Source organism: Heterocephalus glaber, unplaced genomic scaffold, assembly GCF_053883595.1.
Source record: "Heterocephalus glaber isolate CG9 unplaced genomic scaffold, H.glaber_assembly_v1.0 deba00000818, whole genome shotgun sequence".
Taxonomy (NCBI): domain Eukaryota; kingdom Metazoa; phylum Chordata; class Mammalia; order Rodentia; family Bathyergidae; genus Heterocephalus; species Heterocephalus glaber.
The window spans coordinates 5,201,210-5,223,873 of record NW_028258164.1 but is presented as its reverse complement, the minus strand read 5'-3'; the positions used below and the strand labels follow the sequence as shown (position 1 = coordinate 5,223,873).

At 38.2% G+C, this 22,664-nt stretch overlaps 2 protein-coding genes across 12 annotated transcripts in view; both read right to left on the bottom strand.

The window, feature by feature from the left end:
• Positions 1–5,190, bottom strand: part of Cdc50a (cell division cycle 50 P4-ATPase accessory subunit A) — a 55,491-nt gene extending 50,301 nt beyond the window's left edge. Inside the window, exon 1 of the mRNA XM_004863960.4 lies at positions 4,756–5,190. Coding sequence (XP_004864017.1) covers positions 4,756–4,992 — 237 coding nt within the window. The 5' untranslated portion in view covers positions 4,993–5,190. The remainder of the gene's footprint in view (positions 1–4,755) is intronic.
• Positions 5,191–5,343: 153 nt separating this feature from the next.
• Positions 5,344–22,664, bottom strand: part of Filip1 (filamin A interacting protein 1) — a 357,204-nt gene continuing 339,883 nt past the window's right edge. For 9 of the 11 annotated variants that reach the window (XM_087207573.1, XM_087207569.1, XM_087207574.1 and 6 more), the window contains one exon: positions 18,991–22,663. Coding sequence is in view for 1 of the 11 variants with exons in the window: in XM_087207574.1 (XP_087063700.1) it covers positions 22,623–22,663 (41 nt within the window). In the remaining 10 variants the exon portion in view is untranslated. Of the gene's footprint in view, positions 18,774–18,990; position 22,664 lie in introns of those variants that run through there. The other 2 variants (XR_015449838.1, XR_015449837.1) reach the window with 2 other exon arrangements.

Below are 22,664 nucleotides of genomic sequence, written 5' to 3'. Positions count from 1 at the left end.
CAGGCCATATTTACTTTGTCATCCCTAGCTCTAAGTACCAAAGTTGTCTGAAAAACAAAAACACTAACACCACAAACTTCTTAATCAAGGTCCACTTTTTAGTATCTACTATCAATTTGAGTATTAAAATCTTTAAGCTTCACAACATAAAACACCTAATCTCAGCTGTGCCAGTGTTTAGTGGCCCACACCTGTAATCACATCACTCTGAGACCAAGGCAGGAGGACCACACATTCAAGCCCAGCCTGGGCAACATGGTGATTTAGCAAGACCCTGTCTCAAAGAATTAAAAGTGGTGCTGGGATGTAGCTCAATAGGAAAGCCCTGGGCTCAATCCCCAGTACCACAAAATAAAATAAAATAAAATGAAATAAAATGCCTAATTTTTAAACAATTGTTTCTAAAAAGCAACTTGTCCTTTCCTGACTCCTAAATAAAAAATTACTAACCACAGATGAGAAATTTAATCTTTAAAATTTTACAATCTAAGAATTCAAATTACACAGATGTAAAAATATATTTTTATAAGGTAAACAAAATAAACAGGATTAAACTGAAGCAGGAAACAGTGAGGGCCCTAGATAGATAACTCTTTAACACAAAGACAGGAGCAAAAAGCAGCTTTTAACGGTGCCGGCAGCTCAGCAAGTGACTCCTGTCAGTCTCGAGAGCCCTGAAGAGAAATTTGGGCTTCCTTATATACCTCTTTTTACATTTAAAAAGCTTAATTCCATTGGAGTTTCCCTAGAAATACAGCAAGCAGGATGTATACAAAGTAGAGCAGTGGAGAGGGGGAGAGCAAAGAGTTCTGGCAGGACTTTCTGAGTCCGTAATGCTCCTTTGGTGACAGATTACAGAAGGTGTCATGGCTACTCAAGTACATTTTACAAAAAGCATAGTTACCTAATTAACCCATAGTTGCCTAATAACACAGTTAACCCATAGTTGCCCAATTCCATATGGAGGAGTGGTCTCCTTTCTCAAAACAACCAACAGCAGAAAATGAAACAGTAACATGAAGAAGAGGAAAACTGGGAGTTACTCTGTCAAATAGCAAAGTGAAACTAATCCAGTAAGATTTCAAGAAAATGTATATTGGCCTGGGCATGGTGGCACATGCCAGTAATCCCAGCACTTGGAGGCTGAGGCAGGAGGATCATCGTGAGTTCTAGGCCAGCCTGAGCTACAAAGTGAATTCATGCCCAGCCTGAACTACATAGCGAGACCCTGTCTCAAAAAAAAAGTATCTTGGTAAATACTGAAGTAAGTATTTAGTTTAGTTTCTAAGTTAATCCTAAATATTACTCTAAATAACATCTTCATTCTGATTCTAATCATTAATGTAGTTATTTAATTTTGAGACATGGTTTCACTATGTGGCCCAACCTGGCTTTCAACTCCAGAGCTCAGAACCTTATTTTACTCTAGAATCCAAATGGGTTTTTTTTTGGGGGGGGGGGGAGTACTGGGGCTTGAACTCGGGTCCTTGTGCTTGCACAGCAGGCGGTGAAACCACTGAGCTAAATCCCTGGCCTAGAATCCAAATGTTTTAAAGAAAGTTAAATATTTATTTCCATACTATACTTGGTAAGTAGTATCAGACGTTTTCACATAATTCAATAAATATTCATACAAAATTCCAAATTATTGCTACTTTTAATATCTAAAAACTTTAAATAAGGTGATTCAAATTACTAACATTAAATCTTCTAACATTAAACCCTGCCTCAGCCTCCTCAAGTAGTTGTGACTATAAGCGCACAACATTGGGCCTGACTTCCTAAACATTAATCTAAAAATACATAACTTAGGGTTGGAGATTTAGCTCATGGTGCTGGTGCCTGCCTGGCAAGCACAAGGTCCTGAGTTTGATCCCAGGTACTGGGGGAAAAAATTAAATAAACAAATGAATAAAAATACATAACAACTCTAATAAATACTTTTGCAAAAGGTAAGAAAAACTTCACTATATTTTTCAAGTTAGCTCCGTATCTCAGCCTCTCCAAGGGCCCTATACTAGAAAATCATTACCTTTGTAGTGGAAACAAGTGCCTGACTCCTACAGTTGTTAAATTAAAGGAAATATTCTTTACACCCAATATTAAATTCTAGTATTAAGTAAAGATTTAAATATTTAAGATGTTTTCTCATGAATGGCAGATTCTAAAAGCTTCTTTAATTTTTAAAATCTAAAAACCAAACAAAATACACAAACCTAATAAGGGGAGGAATGTTACTGACTATAAACATTAAAACGTAAAGCACCCTTATGTTTACTTGTTTTACACATTTTTCAAGAGACTCTAAAAGCACTTAAGTATAATAATTTTTAAGTCAAATATTTCTGGGAGAATGTGAAAGGTCCACTGGTTTTATTCTAAAACTCTGGATCTCTGATCTTAGCACTGTAAGCTAAACATTTTGATTTATATCTCCTTTGTCCTAGTAATTTGAGCTAATACAGCAGTGGGGTTTTAAATTTTCAAAAATAAAGAAACAACCTAAAAATACTGTAAATGAGCAACTTTTAGTACAGAAATCAATGCTGACAAGAACTTCCCACTATCCATTTACTTTTAACAGCCTCAACATATTTTAATCTAAACTAGTGGTTAACAAAGGGTAGAGGGTTAAGGGAGGTAGCCTAATGGTACAGCACATGCTGGAGATCCTGCGTTCAGTCCCCAGCACAAGGAAAAAAAAAATGTAGAGAACAGACAAGAACAAGCACAAATATTTGGGGAAAATTCCAAGTTTTTCTAATAACTTCAGACCCAATACAGAGCCACTTTCCCACCTATTTAATACTCATACTTCATATATATGATACACACATATGGATTTGATCTGTACAACTACATGCCAGTGTTGGCACAAAATTCCTAGTTATTTCTAATCTTCATTTCCTTTAGTTTCAATGATGATACAAGGTGAACATGCAGCATTTTTTAAAAAGTCATATTTAAGTCGAAGTCACAGAATTACAAGAATTGAACAGTATCTTAGTGATCAATCTTAGAGATTAGACTGTCTCATTCTACTGATTCATCAAAGAAGAGAAACTAGACTCAAAACCATGCCTGAGATCATGAACCAGAGTGAGAGCCAGAGCTTCAGTGCCCTTCTGAGCAGCCAAGCTGCAGCACACCTTCAGGCAACCTGAAATTAGGCTTATGCATGAGAACTGTTTAAGAAATGTCCACTTTTAACTAGACAGTGTAAAGAACCTTGTTTTACTCTACAACTCGAATGTTTTAAAGAAAGTTAAATATTTATTTCCACACTATACTTGGTAAGTAGTATCAGAAGTTTTCACATAATTCAATAAATATTCATACAGAATTCCAAATTATTGCTACTTTTAATATCTAAAAACTTTAAGGTGATTCAAATTTCTAACATTAAATTATTTTCTTCTTTACTAACACTACGGTAAGGATCTTAGTGTAATGTGAAAGCTTAAAACTGGGACTTAAGAGTCTTGGGTTTCTGTCTCACTTTTATAATACTTTTAACTAATTTACTGCCAAATCTCAACCTATCACTCATTTCCTGCTTTAACTTACTGGCACATCTCTTACCTGTATTGCTTCTAATCCTTACATCTTAGAAGATATGCATTATTCTATTTACTCTAGAGATGAAGAAACTGAGCTTCACAGAAATTACATTAATTTTCCAAGAATATGAGACAGTTAAGCGTTAGCCAGAATTTGACCCTGCTCTATGTGACATTAGCTAGAGTACATGCATGCATGCTCTTTGCATTATTCCACTTGGCTTATGTACTGATATAATGTGATCCTAGTGTGGTTGAAGAATAAGGAGTTCAAGTTGAGTAGTCAAAACTTTGAGGACCCAAAGTGTTTCAGATTTGAGAGATTTTCAAATATTTTCATACACTTCACCCCAATCTGAAAATCTGAAATTCAAAACACTCCAAAATCCGAAATTTTTTGAGTGACCAACATATCACACTCAAAAAGTTTTGGATTTTGGAGTCTTTTGGACTACATGTGCTGGACTAGCAGGGAAACAAAAACACACCATGAAAAAATACACCATGACACTTTGTGTGGTCATGACCCTATAAAGTTTAAAAATCAAAGAGAAAAAAAATGAACAATGGCGAATGTAGGGCATAATCATTAACGCAGCCTAAAAGCAAAACCAGAATTGAAGCTTCCAGCAAGCTCTAACCTGTATCATGCCCTAAAACAGGTAAGTAGCTCAAACTGAAAGGCACTGTGCACGCTTTAGTCATGCGTCCTACTATGTGCCCTGATGACATATGACTTCACTACTTTACGTAATACTTCACTACTTTACATCAATACTTCTGGGACTCCGGATCTTTTCCCAACTATGGCCAGTGTGTTCATCTGTGTCCTGGGATAATGCCCACATAGGTAATGACACTATCATCCTGTCGATTCTTTGGCAGTTACATCTTGACACAACTATTTTGTACTACTGCTCTTTTCGTCTCGATGAACAGCACCCAAATCCCGGGGATCACACAAACCGCCCGTTCATTAAGTTCTCCACCCACTTTCTACATCATTCATCCCGTTTTGCAGCCATTTAAATCCCGGGCAAGAGGAATGCAGAACATTAAGTACAGAAGCCGGGCAGAGGGAGAAAGCAGCCGCAGAAAGCAAGGGGAGAAGGGAGAGAGAATGTGCTGCCTGTCCCCGGGGAGGAAGAGGGAGGTCGCCGCCGTCCCCGGGAGGAGGGCCCTGCCCGCCGCTCACCTCGATCTCGCGGATGTTGTTGGAGGTGACGAAGATGCCGATGCCGATGGGGATGAAGATGAGGCCGACGATGAAGAACGTGGGCAGCACGGTGCCCGCCGTGAGGATGGGCTGCCAGGCGGGCAGCCGCTGCTGCTTGAAGGCCGTGTTGTCCGGCCTCCGCGTCTTCGCGGCGCCCCCCAGCGCACACTGGGGCCCGCCGTCCACCTCGCCCTTGGCGTTGCAGTTCATCGCCATCGGTCCCCGGGGCGCGGCTCTACCAGCTCAGGCGTCCCGCACGGGGATCCCACCCCAGACCCTGAGGAGACCCGGGCAAGGGTCTCCGCCACCAGCGAGACGGAAGGGGCAGGACATGGATGACCGGAAGCGGGAGTTCACTGGCGCCACCTAGGAGCGGGAGACCGGAAGACTGGAAAGGCGGGCGGGACTACGGTAGGAGAAAGGGGCGAGGGGATGGAGACGGCGGACGCAGGGGGAGGGTCAGACAGCTCACAATAGGCCCGGAAGTGAGGGCGTAGTCTCGGCGCATGCGTCGTAGGCTTGTCTTCGTGCATCTAGCGGACGACCTTCTGCGCATGCGTTTAGTTTAGCGCTTGTTGTCAGGGCGACAGCGGGTCTTCAGGGCAAGCGGGACCCTCCCGCCTGGCCTGAGCCACAGCTGTTAGCGACGGCCCTAGACAGATTTTTTTCTTTTCACCCCGACGCCGTCTCTGGAGGGAATCAGAACGTTTCAAAGGCCACGGTAGAGATCCCAGCCCGGTGCACTTGGTGCAAATATAAAGATGATTGACATCTTTTGTTCTCCATGGAGGAATCAATGTGACTTGCCTCACACTGAGAGATTCTCCGTACTTTTTCTCCGTTCATGGTCTTGTTACTTCGCTCCTTTTCTGGGTCTGCCATTCTCTTCTGCACGTTGACACAGGAAGTCCTTTGTAATAAACTGTAGTTTTGGGGTCTTTTGGGGGGGCGGGTACCGGGGATCGAACTCGGGACCTTGTGCTTGCGAGGTAGGCGCTGGAACCACTGAGCTAAATCCCCGGCCCTGGGGTCGTTTTTTAATGTTGGTAATTTTTAAAATACAGCACTATATAAAATGAGATACTACATGTCTTAAAATTTCCAAGGAAATGCTCAGGACATAAAAAGTGACTAAGGATACCAAAGTAGTATGGAGACAAGAAATACAGAGCCCAACTAAAATATAATGGTAACCTCCATTGACTGGAGAATTTTTTTCTGTTTCTTCCCACTTTTCTGTGTTTTCCAAAATTTCAACAATAAGCATGTATTTGTAAAATTTAAAAAATATTCAATCCACATTATTACAGTCTTTGAAATCCAGACCAGAGAGGAAATCACATCATCTAAAAGCAAATACTCAAACTTTATTTTTTAAAGACTTTGTCTACAACTATGCCTTTTGGAAGGGACACCTACTTAAAGAGAAACTAAAGAGTGCTTGGTCTTCATAAGTTGCAATTATTTTATCTTTTCAAAATCACTAGTCTCAAGCATATGAGTCAGTTGAGTATTTTGTTGTTTGGAGGAATGTAGTAGTTGGTGCTTTGTAATAACTGACTTTCTTGGGTTTGCTATTACACGATATCCATTATCTCTGAAATTCTTACCACCACTAAAAAATTAGATTTCTATTTTATTTTGGCTAATAGAAGTTTACCTACAACCTTACACTGAAATGGAAGTTGTCAGTCTCAGTTAATGGAGAAGGCATGGAGTCCTTTTATTTTACTAAGCTCTATTTGTTCATAAAAATATATAACAGTGTTGGGCATAATCCAAAAGTGTAAGATTCCCCCCCCACACACACACACTGCTACCTGTATCATCACACTCATTAAATGTAATAGTGCTTTAACTGATTTGCAATTGCAGCATTCTGTATAAATGGTCACTTGAAGGTTAACCCTCCTTGTCCATGAATACTGCACCCACAGATTCAACCAGTCCTGAATCAAAAATAGGAAAATAGTTGCCTCTGTGCTAAACATGTAGACTTTTTTCCCACCATTACTCCCTAAACAATATGGTATAATAGCTACATACATTGCACTTGCATTATATTAGGAGTCATAAGTACTGTAATCTAGAGATGATTAAAGACATATGAGAGGATGTGCATAGGTTATATGTAGACAACTAAGCCATTTTATATAAGGGATTGAGCACCTGAGGATTTGGGTAGCCACTGGGGTCCTGGAACCAATCTCAGATACGGAGAGAAAACAATATTTCACTTCAGTTTGTTGTTCTAGTGATTTGAGTGATTATGATGTATTTATTTACTTCTTTTTTCTTTAGTTCGTTCATAGAAAAGAATAAGTACTTGTCCCTTTTTTAGAAATTACATTTGACTGAAACATAAGTTTTTAGAATAGAAGTCTTATATTCCTGTATAAAACTTACATTTTCATATCAGGTCAAAATGGGTGAAATTACTTTTCCAGATCTCATGATATTCTTCATTTACATTCCACAATGTCCTTCTTTACCCAGCTAACACATTTTCTTCAATGCTACATCATTATCTCAGAGACTTGGAATTTTATGATTTTCTTGGAAATATTTTGTTTTATCATAGACTGTAATGGGTAGTTTTTCACTAATCTTCTGAAGTAGGAATTCTGGAAAGAAAAAGAAAGTTGTTTGACATTTATTGGACAACAAAAGAATAGTTGTTCTTGCAGTGGATTGTTGGTGTGTGCCTCTCCTCCCCCAACACTAGGAACTGAACCCAGGGAGTGCTGAGCTAAATCCCAATCCCTCCCACCTTTTTAAATTGTGAGGCAAGGTCTAGCAAAGTTGCCCAGGGTGGCCTTGAACTTACAATCCTCCTGTTCAGCCTCCTGCAGCGTTGAAATTACAGGCACGCAGTCCTGCACCCAGTTATATATCTGTATATGAATTTTCAAACTGGTGGCTAGGAGTAGCTAGATGCGTGATGATATATTTATATATCATTTTGTTTAAATGATGTTCGCTTGCTGATATCTGATAGAGGTAGAATTTACATGTCTAACTAATGAATTCTGATTATCAGATCAACATAGTAAGTATGCAGGGAATACACACTCACAGATGTAAATCCAAAGTGATAGAACAGATACAAACTCAACAATTGAAAAGGTGAAGATTTTAGCTTTTGGAGGGAGGGGAAATTTGATAACAGTTCTCACCTTTGTTCAATTGCTATGCTATGCCACTGAGACAGACACAGAAGAAAAAAATAAAGGATAACTTGTGTGCCTTCGGGAATGAGGAAGAGAAAACTAAAACCAGTCTTTTTTTATTACTTGGGCAAAGTGCCACGTAGTCATGTTAGCCTCCTCTCATGTTTGATGCTGCTTTCCCTCAACTTTCCCCACATTCAAACCATTTCATGCATGTCTGTAATTGAGGTTGTTTAGTGAAATTAAAGGGCGTTGAGAAATGTGCCATAGATTTTATAGCATGAGTTTTCGAGAAAGTTTTTGGTGACTGGAAATAGTTTGAAATAACTTTTGTCTTTTTTTCTCCCCTATTCAGTTAACCATGGAAACTTAGAGAACTTGGTAGGGCTACATGACTTTACTTTTAATTGCCTCCAAGGACTTTTTAAAAAAATTTTATTTTATTGGTACATTTTAGGCATATAATATAATGACATTCATCGTTGGAAATTTGCACCTTTACAAAATCTCTCTTGGTTCTTATTTTTTTCCCCATTCCCCTGCCCTCCCTTCAAGCCCTCTATCCCTCCCTATTTACAAAGACTTTGTTTCCATTTTTTCATTTTCTCATATTAATTCCATTCCCTTCTTTCCTTTACCCTACCTCTCCCACTTCCCCTTCATCATTGCCCCTTTTCTTCCTATTTCACATTATCTGTTATACCTTTTAGTCCTTGTTTGCTCTTTCAGTTTTCTCACACTAGAGAAACTATTCGGTATTTAAACATGTGTGTCCTATTTATTTCACTTAAGAGTATCACCTCAATGTGGATCCATTTAGCTATAAATATCTCTAATTTGTCATTTTCATGACTGAGTAGTACTCCATTTTATTTAAAAAAACACATTTTCTTTATCCGGTCTCCAGTTGATAGGCATTTGGGCTGTTTCCAAGTTTTAGCTATTCTAAATTGTGCTGCTATGAACATGTGTGCATGTATATCACTGTGATATGATTCTTTTAATTCTTTGGGGAATATACTCAGCAGGGGAATAGCTGGGTCAAATAGGACTTACAGCACTAATTCTTTGAGGTATCTCCATACTGATTTCCACAGTAGTTGCACCAGTCAACACTCTCACCAGCAGGGTTCCTCTTTGTCCACAGCCCCGCCAGCATTTGTTATTGGTTGATTTCTTGATAGCAGCCATTCTTTCTGGGGTGAGGTGGAATCTCAGCTTTGTTTTCATTTGCATCTCTTGAATGACCAGTGATGTTGAACATTTTTTCATATGTTTATTTGCTCTTTCTACTTCTTTGTCTGAGAAATGTCTGTTCATTTCAGATGCCCATTTTCAGATTGGTCTTTAAATTTGGGAGGTCTAATCTTTTAAATTTCTTTAGAGATTCGAGATAGTAGACCTTTGTCTGAGGGAGAACTGGTGAAAATTTTTTCACACATTGTGGGTTGTCTCTTCACACTGTTGGTGGTTTCTCTTGCTGTGCAGAAGCTTTTCAGTAAGAAGAGATCCCACTTGCTGATTGTTTGTGCTAGTTCATGGGTAGCTGAGGTTTTGTTCATAAAATCTTTTCCTACACCAATGTCTTCAAGAGTTCTTCCTATACTCTCTTCCAGCTTGTTTAGTGTTTCTGTTTTAATATTTAGAGATTTAATCCATTTAAATTTTAGTTTAATGCATGGTGAGAGATATAGGTCTAGTTTTAGTCTTTGGCAAGTTGAAACCCAATTTTTCCAGCACCATTTATTAGAGAGGCTGTCTTTCCTCGAGTGAGGGTGTTTGGCTCCTTAGTTGAAGATGAGGTGGCTGAGTGTGTCGGGAGTTGTTTCTGCATCTTCTAATCTGTTCCACTGGTCCTCAGGTCTGTTTCTCTGCCAGTACCATGCTGTTTTTATCACAGTATCTTTGTAGTATAATTTCAAATTGGGGGTTGTGATACCCCCTGCCGTGTCTCTGTTGCCTAGAATTGCTTTTGCTATTCTGAGTCTCTTCTTCTTTCAAATGAATTTTTGGATTGTTTTCTCAAGGTCCGTGAAGTATGGTGGTAGGATTTCAATTGGGATTACCTTGAACCTATATAGCAGTTTTGGAAGTATGGCCATTTTCACTATGCTGATCTTTCCTACCCAGGAGCAAGGGATGTCTTTCTGTTTTCTGATATCATCTTCAATCTCTCTTTTCAGAGTGCTATAGTTTTCTGAGAAGAGGTCTTTGATTTCTTTTGTTAGGTTGATTCCTAGGTATTTCGGTTTTTTGGATGCTATTGTGAAAGGAATTATTTGCCCTATTTCTCTCTCAGTGAGTCTGTTGTTTTTGTAGAGGAAAGCTATTGATTTTGTGTGCTGACCTTGTATCCAGCTACTTGGCTGAATTTGGTTATTAAGTCTAGAAGACTTTTGGTGGAGTTCTTGGGGTCTTCTATATAGAGTATCATGTCATCTGCAAATAATGACAATTTGACTTCTTCATTTCCTATTTTCATTCCTTTTATTTCTTTCTCTTGTCTAATTGCTTTGGCTAATGTTTCCAAAACTATACTGAACAGGAGTGGTGATAGTGGACCTCCTTGTCTTGTTCCTGATTTTAGTGTGAAGGGTTTCAGTTTTTGACCATTTAGTATGATATTGGCTGTTGGTTTTTCATAGATGGCTTTTATCAGATTGAGGTAGAGACCGCCTATTCCAATTTTTGTAGGGTTTATATCATAAATGCATGTTGGATTTTGTCAAATGCTTTTTCTGCATCTATTGAGATGATCATATGGTTTTTGTCCTTGGTTCTATTGATATAGTGTATTACATTGATTGATTTGTGTATGTTGAACCATCCCTGCATCCCTGAGATAAATCCCACTTGGTCAGGATGTATGATCTTCTTGATGATCTTCTGCATTCTATTTGCCAGTATCTTATTAAGGATTTTTGCATCTATGTTCATTAGTGAGATTGGCCTATAGTTCTCTTTTTCAGTTGGGTCTTTGCTTTGGGGATCAAGGTGATGCTTGGTTCCAGGAATGAATTTGGGAGTATTGCTTCCCTTTCAATTTCATTGAAGAGCCTAAACAGTAGTGGCAGTAGTTCCTCTCTAAATGTCTTGTAGATTTCAGCAGTGAAGCCATCAGGACCCGGGCTTTTCTTAGTTGGTAAGTTTTTAATTACATTTTCAATTTTATTGATTGATATTGGGTTATTTAGAATTTTTAGGTCTTTGTTCAACTTTGGTAATTCATACATATCTAGGAATCTGTCCATTTCTTCTGTGTTTTCCATCTTCTTGGTATATAGGTTCTCAAAGTAGGTATTGATGATCCTCTAGATTTCTGCTGGGTCCATTGTAATTTCATCCTTTTCATTCCTAATTGCATGGATTTGGGCCTTTTCTTTCCTTTTTCTGATAAGTTTGGCTAAGGGTTTGTTGATTTTGTTTATTCTTTCAAAGAACCAACTCTTGGCTTCATTGATTTTTTTGTATCATTCTCTTAGTCTCCATTGCATTGATTTCTGCTCTGGTCTTTATAATTTCCTCCCTTGTATGAGCTTTGGGTTTGTCCTGCTCTTCTTTTTCTAGCAGCTTGAGGTTCAACATCAGGTTGTTTAATTGGGCTCACTCCAGTTTCCTAATATGAGTATTCACTGCTATGAATTTCCCTCATAAGACTGCTTTCATTGTGTCCCATAGATTCTGATATGTTGTATTGTCATTGTCATTTAATTGAAGGAACTGTCTGATTTCTTCTTTAATTTCCTCTGTGACCCCTTGGTTATTCAGAAGTATGTTATTCAATTTCCATTTGTTTATGAAATTCTTGTGGTTTCTTTTGCTGTTGATCTCCAATTTCATCACACTATGGTCTGACAATGTACAGAGGATAACTTCAATTTCTTTGCACTTACCTAAATAGGTTCTATGAGCAAGTATGTGGTCTATTTTGGAGAAGGACCCATGTGCAGCTGAAAAGAATGTGTATTCTGATTTTGTGGGGTGGAACACTTTGTAAACATCTGTTACGTTCATTTGTTCTAGAGTTTGATTGAGTTATCGTATTTCATTACTTATTTTTTGTCTAGTTGATCTATCTATTTGTGACAGTGGGGTATTGAGGTCCCCCACTACTATTGTCTTAGTGCTTATATGATTTTTCCTGTCCATTAGTATTTGTTTTATACAGTTGTGCGCACTAGTGTTTGGTGCATATATATTTATGATTGTCATCTCTTCCTGTTGGATTGTTCCCTTTACCAGGATGTAGTGTCCTTCTTTGTCTGTCTCTGTTTTGTTTGTTTGTTTGTTTGGCACCAGGGATTGAACTCGGGACCTTGCTCTTGCAAAGCAGGCAGCAGAACCACTGAGCTAAATCCCTGGCCCTCAGTGGAGTTTTTAATCTCATGGATATCTGTTTCCATCTGTTTTATGGATTTCATTTGTTTCCTATGTTGGGATTCCATCATGTTTCTCAGCTCCTCTATTTTTTTATCTGTGCCTTCTCTAGATTTATTAATCATGTGTTGCACTATGGGCACAATCTCTACTGTTATCTGAGAAATTATTTCTGATTTCATTTTTTCCAGATCCCCCTTTGTTTCTAGTTCAGAGAGTCCAGGTGGTTGAGTATCAGAGTGTTCCGTCTTGTTTCCCTTTGGGGTTGCTGTAGGTGATCTGGAAGTCTGGTTCTGAGGCTTGTTTACGCGTCTTCTCATTTCAATGGTGGGGGGGGGGTTGCCGCTGCTGCTGCCTGCTTGGCTCACCTCCTCTGTGCTGGGAGCAGTGGTAGGTTGGCCTGGAAGGCACCTACTCTGCACTGGGAGCTGGGGCATGTTAACCTGGAAGCTTCCTCTGTGCTGGGAGCTGCAGCACGTTGACCCAGAACTCTCCAAGGACTTTTAAGAAAAAGAATAATGTTGAATTTGTACAAAACATTTAATTTCCTATAGCTATTGCATAAGATTGATCCAAACTAATTTTGAAAATTTTCTTTTAAAAATTAGCCTTCTCCTGTTGAACTCTTTCAGTATACTTAGGAAACCTTTTCTTCTCATACTGAAAGATTGTCTAATTATCCTGAGGTCATTCGTGTGGTAATGAAAGATTTTGCAAATTTTTGAGTGACCAGACAGTACTCAGAAATAGCAAATGAGATATTTTAATGGTTAGTGTCATTAGAGGAAAGAACAATGACACCCAAATTTCTTAGTAGACGGTCTAAGAACTTTCTTTTAGGAAGGAAATAAGCTTTAATTCCTCTTGATTCCACACTTTCCTTAAATGAAAGAATATAAGTCTAATGAGGCCTCAGAATTCATGATTCTATTGTGTAGAAACTCAGTTCATTACACCCCCAGGATGCATATTTTTTTCAATAGGTGCCATCAATTATAGATAAGGTCTTATCTTAAAATATGTTGCCACCTGTAGATTGACAGCCAGGTGACATCTGTTACATGCATAACAGAGAAATTAATTATTTAAAAGAAGCATTAGAGAAGAGAAAACAGACTTAGCTTATTCCTGGAGAAGCATCAGTAGATACAGGAAAGTAGATCTTTAAAAACATGTACTTTCATATAATATTACCAGTATTACCAGTATTACAAGTATTAGCAGGCTATAAGTGGCACCTGCTTCTTGCTTTCCATAATTAGGCTATATTGTTTTATATTAAGAGTCAGACTGAAGCTTTATGTGACTCAAAAGGGCAAGTCAGATGGTGTACTGGGCAAGTATAGCTTCTCCCCCAATGGCTGCCATGAAGACCTAAGACCTGGTCTGTGAAGTGGCAGGGGTCCTCTGAGTTAACATGCAGCTAAGGTCAGTCTGACCTCAATTAAAATCTTTTCCCCTGAATTATAGCTTCTCACTAACCTGATGGGTTGCTAGTTAATTGTGACCCAGTTCCAGTACTGGTTTCTTCTCTCTAAGCAAGATAAGCAGTTCCTCCCTTTTACAGCCCCCTGCTTGCATATCTGCTATCACCAGGTATTCTCTTTCCCTCCTTCCCATGCTTGTTATGAATAAACACTGGATATCCTTGGTGCCTTTTGTCTTTGCTGCCCAGAGCAGCTTAGAGCAGCCCTAGACCTGGCTTCTGCTCTCAACTCTCCATCCTCTCTCTCAGCTTGCATTGTATTGTAATGACCCCCTGCAGGGGTCATTGATAATGTCTCCTATATACTTTGTAGCCAGACTTGATGGCACATACCTGTAATCCCAGCACTTAGGAGGCTGAGGCAGGAGGCTAGCCTGGGCTACGTAGTAAGTTCAAGACCAACCTGAAGCTTGAACTACATAGTGAGACCCTGTCTCAAAAGTAAAATATTTTTTAAAAACCATGTACTTTATAAGTCATATATTTGAACCATTTTTAGACTTATTTTCAATTTACATTTTTCTAAGTTTTAAATTATTGGAGGTCTTGGGAGAAGGAGGCACATTTCATCTTTCATTTGTTTGTTTGTTTGTTTGTTTTTTTGGTACCTGGGACCGAACTTGGGACCTTGTGCTTGTGAGGCAGGTGGCAGAACCACTGAGCTAAATCCCCGGCCCCAGGCACATTTCATCTTGATTTATTTTTTGATAAACTTGAGTCACTATTACCTACAAAATTTTTGATTGTTTTAAAATAACTTCAGTATATTCTTGCAGGATAACCTGTACAAAATGGACTTAAATGTTAAAGTTGATTTTGCTGAGCCTCAGAAGTTGTTACTTTTTTCAGACAAAATACCCAAAGTTAGGGCCGGGAATTTAGCTTAGAGGTTCCACTGCCTGCCTCTCGAGCACAAGGTATGGAGTTCAATCCCTGGTACCAAAAAAAAAAAAAAAAGTTAAAGGAAAAAGGGTTTATTTAGCTCACAGTTTGCAGAGGTTTCAGTCCACAATTGACTGGCTCCAAGGCATAGTGGCACATGGCAGAAGGGTATCACAGAGAAGAAAACAATTCATGGTGCCCACATGGTAGCAAAAGCAGCAAAGGACCTTAACAGTGTCTTTCTGCCCCTTTTATCTTAGTCAGCCTACTTAGAGTGGGTAGCATTCATGCTCTTAATCCTAGTGCCCTCAGACAGCCCCACCATGAATCAATCACATACTCTAGATTCGGCCACCTCTGAAAAAGCATGCAGTTTTTGAGGGGACATCTAAACACAAGCCATAACAGAAGTGAAAAGCTTTCTCGAGTCAATGGTACTAAATACTGGTGACAAAAAAGACCAATGGCCTCGTTTTGAGGAACACACCATGAGGCACAAGTGGAGGCCAACAAACTGTCCCACGGCACCGTGGAGTCCTCTGGGAAGAGTGGTCTGTGCTCGTCAGCACCATGTCGCTCAGCAAATCACCACTGTCCGACTTAAGACCCCACCTCCACAGAAGCTGCCTTGTTCGCTAATTCCCACTTACTCTTCAAAATTTAGGTCAGTAGCCAGTGTGAGGAATAGTTCTTTGATGCCTGGGATGGAGCTGAGAGCTGCTCTCTGAGCTCAGAGTGACCTGAACGTGCCTCCACCCTTGCACATACCATTCAGTGCTGAAAAATACCTGTTTACACATGGCTTTCATACTAGATATAAGCTCCTTAAGGTCAGAGACTGTGTTTATTCATTTCTAAAGGTCTAGTACATGGCAAAGTGCCTAGGACATAAAAGGTGCTCAGTAAACCTTGTTAAACTTACCTGACCTATCTCAGCGAACTCACATTTTAGTGGAGAAATCACTTACCAATACCAACAAACAATTGAAATCCAATGAAGTCAGTGCTCTATGAGTGTGGAAGAGGTTGCAGAAACTCCAAGGAGGCAGCACATCTTAACTCCTGTAAGATGTCAAAAAGCAAACTTTGAAGACATGGATCCTATGGTCAGAGTGATATGATAGTTTTCCACCTGGGAAAGAACAGAATTGAAAAGAAAGAAATCCAGAGAAAGTTGAACCTTATACTATACATATTATTAATGCCACGTGAGACTGTGTTACTGAGGGTGATCATATTCTTTTTCTCAAGCAAGATTTTGGCAGGTTGTGGTTACCATGGAAACAGACATCTTTAGTGCTCTCAATTTCGAGAAGATATTCTATTCATTAGTTTATGCAGTCCACTTGTCCCACCACCTGCTGGCACCAGAATTTCATGTGAGAGTCAGTACTTCTTTGTGAAGAAAAATGAATGTGTACCTTTGCTTGTCAAAGTAGTATAGACTCTTTGATGGCCTCTTGAGGGCTCTTTGTCCTTGCAGACAGTATATCTTCCTTTAGAATCATGATTATTGAGGATCTTTTCTTGTTTAGTCTAGTAATCTACATCTAAAACTTAAAGTGGGCACAGGTTTCTTGGAAAGGAGACATCAGCAACCAGAACAATTTGATGAACATGTGTCATAGCTGAGGCGCTGCTCCCAAAAGAGCAATCCTTTCAAATTAGGAATCAATAATTAGGTGCCTACAAAACATCCACCATTTGTCTAAACATATGACTTATCAAGAAGGTAAAAAAATTGTACACAAATAAACAACAAAAAGACCAAAAAAAAAAGAATGCATATGTAGTAATGGAAAAGATCTGGGAAGATTGGGGAAAAGAAGTAGGTGGTAAAAGGCCTCTTCCTAGCAGGAACTGCCTTTCAAATACATTTATCCAGGGGCTGCGGATGTGCTTCAGTGGTACAGTGCATGCTTAGCATGTGCAAGGCCCTAGGTTCACTCCCCACCAACACACATGCACACACACACACACACACACACACCATTACCCAGCACCTGGTATTCACTGTGAGGAATATGCAAGTCCTCCTTTAAGAAGCTTACAAACCGGAGAGATAGATTTGTAAACCAATACCAGTTGCTATAGCTCGAGTTTACAATGTCCCCAGGGGCTTAGGTATTGGAACCTTGACCCCCAGCTCATTACATGGTTGGAGGGAGGTGGAACCTTTAAGAGGTGAGGCTCAGTGGGAGGAAGTTAGGCCTTTCGGGGTATGAGCTTGAACAGGGTGTCAGGGTCCTGGCCACTTCTTCTCTGTTGGTTTCTTGGTTCCCATTAACAGGGCTCCTCTATCACATGTTCCTGTCATGACATACTATGCTGCCACAGACTCAAAACAATAGAGCCAAGTGACCATGGACTGAAACCTCTGAAACCATGAGACAAAATAAACCCTTCCCTTATCAAGGTGACCATCTTAGGTATTTTTATTTTGTCACAGTAATGGAAAGCTGACTAACAAGCAGTTAATATAATATAAAATAGGACAAATGAAGAGAAAAAGATTTTCACCTTAGAGATGTTTATCTCTTAAAGAAATACCAGGAATAAATCTGGGAAAACTAAGGGAGGACTAGTTTTCATGAAAAAAAAAAAAATCTAGCACTCAGGAGACTGAGGTAGGAGGATCACTGTGAATTTGAGGCTAGCCTACATAGTAAAATCAAGACCAGCCTAAACATAGTAAGACCTTGTCTCAAAAAACAAAAAAGAAAAAAAGTGAAGTACAGTTCAGAATTCCAGCACATTATCTGTAGATCATGTTGCTGTATCTGGGACAACAAAGTTAGTGAGGATTGCTCCAATTCCCTTGAAGGTAGGTCTTAGTGCTTGACATCTTTCATACATCCCTTGGGATATTAGTGTTCATTTAAAAATATTTCAATGACTTTTAATTTTTAAGAGTATAGTACAAAGTGCCATATTACCAACAATCAAAGGACCAAGGGAAGTTGCTCTATGTAGAGAGCCACAATACTGATTATGCCCAAAGCAGGCTGTAAGCAGTGTAGGCTGTGAAGAGTTAACCCCACAATTGACTTATTTTGAGAAGCAAGTCCAGCCGAAGGCTACATGCCAAGGTCAGAGTAACTCGCACCCAAATTCTGTACCCACACCTAAAACCTTCTTACTGGAAGGTTACAATGTTCTAATTACAACCATATATTTGTCTATTCTCTTCCTAATTCAAAATGCTTTGTCTTGTCCTTTACCAGCCCTGTCTCCATTAGTTTCCACAGAAACCACACTACTGCACATCTTTTCACAGAGTCCTGCCCTTGTACATAGCTTGTCTTTACTAATTTGATTACTAATAAAAATGAATGGCTTGGATAGATCAGAGACTTTTGCTAAAGCAGCATTGGCTATCCTGGTGCCCCACTTTCTTTCTCTCCTATTTCTGTCTTTTAGGGGTTTTTTTCCTCAGGCTTGCATTGTACACTGAGCAGGAGACTGGAGCCTACTCCAGAGGTTTCTGGTAATGTTTCAGGGGTTTTCAGTAGTTCTGGTTTCCCTACCCAAGGGAAAACGCTTTCTCATTAAATGTTGTTATTCTAGCCCAGGACTGGGAGAAAAATATGTAGGACAAATACAGTATACAGCCTGAGCCCTTTTCTCTTGGGAAATCATAAGATTAACAGATAATGACTTTCTCAGCCAGCGCTCTTAAACCAAGTGTACCAAAAGGCTTCTGTCCAACAAGCAAGGAGAACTGTTCTGGGAGGTAAAAGTCCCTAACATCTGCAACTTACCTGCAGAACCCATCTTGTTTTAGATGGTTTTGGTTTGCTTTGTGATGGATATGGCTAAATACCAAGAGGAACCCATTCTTTGCTTAGTTCCATTAGGGGAAGATAATTTAGGACTGGATATGGCCATGACCAACATTTCTGACAGAAATAATGTGATAAATAAAAGAGGTGAAACATAATCCATCCTATCTCCATCCCACTTTGCAGAAACCATTGCCCACACTGCCTCTGGAGAAGCAAACATACCTGCTGGCTCTGCCTCAGTTGTGTTTGCTCTACTGAGTATCTGCCTTAGACTGACTGCAGAAAGCAGTGGCATATCTGAATGTAGAAAAAATGGGTGAGAGAATCCCCTTAATTAGTTGTAATTTTCATCTTAATAAACATTGAAACTATGGTATAACTCAGAGTAAAAGCATCCATTTTGGCATACCCTACTATACCAATTCTGCTTATCCATAGTAAAAGATACCATATGAAATGCAGAATTTAAAACTATTTTAAGGCAAATGATTTAAATAAAAAGAATGTTGCATACTTATTTTAAGTGATTTTAATTTTGTTAATATTATTTTCCAATTCAAAAGAGAATATTGCACAATGCTTTAATATTTTAATTGTTTTTTTTCACACTGATGAGATTTCTGTGAACATAGTTGACTTTGAAAATAACACAGAGTTGGTTAAATAATTTCAGTCACCTGTGAAGAGCTAAAAACAGGATATTACATTCATATAAATCACAAGTACATAAATTCACTTAGCTTCAGTGAAAAATAATTAACTTCTCATGTAATTCACAAAACTTAAAGGAGACAAAGTTAAGAATGGTGTGAAAATAGAATGCATTTCCAAAATTTTTTCTTAAATGTACTCTTTTGCTTTTGAAAATCCAGTAAACCTATAATAATTCTAAAAATACTTGACTACTTTTGTAAGCCTCTTTATTGGAGAAGCTAACACCTGATACTTTTAAAACAAAATCTAGATTAAATAAATACATATCTGCGCTATTAAAATACACATCTGTGAAGGGTAAGATAAAATTCCCCAAATAACATAAACAACAAAAAAAAATCCCAGAAAATAAATGATTACATCATGGAATCTAAACACATTTCTGTTTAAATCTGTGACTATCACATTTTCTATAGAGAATGAATACAGTTGTTATTCAATAACTATGGAATAAATGCTGCAAATTATAATGACCAATTTCCAAAACTTTATAAACCTATTACAGCAATTTTTATTCCTTTCCCTTTTTCCCTTCTAATTAGTATTTTCAGTAACTGCATAGCACTGGGCATGAAGAGGAGGACATGTGCCTCAGGTGACAAATGTGTGTTTCTTTTAAAGTTCTATTTTGCACATTTGCTGTTTTTAATGTTGACCACACAATGTATGAACACACTCTACTTTTGCCACTTATGTTTTTTATTTATTTCCCGGAAAATTCAACCACAGCATTAACAGAAAGGGCAAAAACATTACATTCCTGATATGTCATTTACTCTTGCTTTGCTACTGATCTGGAGAAGGCATGAATTATTTCAGTGGTGTTTGTGTCTGTTAATTCTTGAACTAGATATTCCACACTGTGAATTTTTTTTATAGTAATATACAAGTTCTTCACATTCTGTGAACATTTTAGGCATCTGACATCTGGTGTATTTTATTCTATCCATGCCTTCATCAAACCTCAATGCTTTATGAAATACTTGGAAAAAGTCTGCAGAAGATACTCTCAAATAACAGTCCTATCAAAAAGAGAAACATAAAATAATGATTTAGTGGAATTATTGTTCCTTCACTTGGAAACACAGATTCTTTTATTATATTTCAGGAAACATTTGTAATTCTACTCAAAATGATTCTCAATATATTGATGACTGGAGATTTATTTATAATCAAAGTTGAATACATTATGTGGTTATGGTCCTAGAGTAGTGCCAGGATTGCAAGTGAAGGCAATGTTTTCTATGATATATCCAAATGTTTTGCCATCAGAGTTATAAACATTGAGAAATAGGGAACTTAACTGTGAGTCAAAAAATATAATGATACAAAAAAAGTCTTCTAATTGAAAATGTCGTTACAGTTCAACATTTTCACAAAACAAAACCCAGTAATAGCAATTAAAAACATCTTCACACATACATACTCTAGTTTTCTGAGTCAGTAATCAGAGCCACAGGAGGTTATATGATGCTTCCACAATTATTCAAGGTAGGGCAGCCTACTATAGCATTTATTTTATTTTATTTTTTAAAAAACCAAAAATAAGGGCAAGGGATTTAGCTCAGTGGTAGAGCACTTGCCTAGCTAGCATGAGGCCCTGGGTTCAGTCCTCAGCACCAAAAAAAAAAAAAAAAAAAATTTAAGGTGAAAAGCAAAAATAATTTTAACAAAACATAGTTCTTTAATTTATAACATGTTGAATATGATTTGACAATTCCACAAAGTATACTTTAAAACCTTCCAAGGTTACATAAGGAAGGAAATTTAGCATGAATTTTTCTACTGCAGAGACTTGGTGGCCCCGTGGGCTTATGCGCCTGGGTACAGCATGTGGACTGGAGAGATGACCCAGTGGTTTTAACTGTGTGGCTGGCAGATATCTGTAACACTCGGAAGCATTCTCTTTAATCTCACTAAAGATATGTTGTAAATGTTTTCTTCATTAAGAAATTGATGTCTCAGCTCTTACTTTATCTTTAAATTTGTTTTTTGTGGGTTTTTATTAGTACATGTTTGCAGTACATAATGTTCACATTCTCTGCAGGGAGCTGGCACACATATGTAACACATCTTAATTCTTTTTCATTACCTTGCCTGGCCCTCCCTCCTCTTCCCTCCTCTCCCTCTCTTGATCCCCTTCCCATTTGAGAAAGCTCTCTCTCCCTATTTCCTATTATCTAGCTTTTTTATTCTACTCTTTATTTATATTTTGGGTTTCTCTTGTAAGACAAACCATGTGATATTTTAAAGTCATCTTTAAAAACCTCATTGAAAACATGTCCACACTAACAGTCTTTTTTAAGGTACAGTTTTTAAAACCTGAATTAGTAAAGTTTCAAGTAGACTTTATTGTCATATAAACCTAAATTCAACAGCAGCTCTGACACTGAGATTTGAATAATAGATGTTGTGCTTTTTAAATCTTTAATGAATGTACTTTTTATCTTTAAAGAATATATTTCTCTACCTGCATGTAGCTACAAAAACCTATCAAAAACGGGGTGGGGTAGGGGGAATTTATCTATCTTTGTATTTTTCTAACTTTTTAACAAGACACTAACATTATCTAGGTTGGCTTTTATTTGCAAGTTTCATTGGAGCAGAATGTGAGAAATATCTTGGCATCACAGTTATTACATCTTGTACATATACATAAATAATGAAAATAGAAATAGAATTAAATTGTCAGTTGAAGTTGTTCCTGTTTCCCTTGTTGGTTAAACTGGCACATCTCCTTTTTATTAATTTGTTACGCATGAAAATCAGTCTATCCAGGGATTTTGACTCAGAACACCAAGAAACGCAACTTTAAAAACTGGTTTTAAATATTTAAAATTAAACTCCCAAATCAGAGCATTATTTGTTGGTACTGCACCATGATCAGAATGATAGCCTTGTACAAGTGATAATAAAAGTTCTTCCAGCGTCTCCAGTGCCTAGATGTTACCTCTTTCATTTACCCTGGGAAGTAATAGTGTTGTGCTTTCTTTTCATCAGAAACAACAAATTAACAAAAAAAATTATGTTATCATTTTGAGTGCAACAATACCAATACTTTGGAGAGCTGACAGTGTATTCTACTGATACATTTGCCATAAACTATGAAAAAAGAGAAATCACATTACAGTGTATTATAAAAATAAATTACATATTATGTGCCCATGGACCTGAAAGCTTTGCAAAAGGAGGAGATATTTCTCTTGACACAAAGATTCAATTGCTCTTGCTACCTATTTTCATGTTATCAGTAAGGCTATTTTCAGCTTTTACATTATATCCTGAAAAAAAAATCACCGGAAGTAGTGAAATATTTCCAGTCGTAATCAGTAGAATGGAGGATCTTAATGATGATGGAGGCTGCAGAAATACTTTCCACTCAACAGGGATTCACAGGAAGCCACACGTCCAGTGTGTGCTGGGCTTACCAGCTCATCTAGAGTTCATCCGCAACTGGTGAATGATGACGCTTTC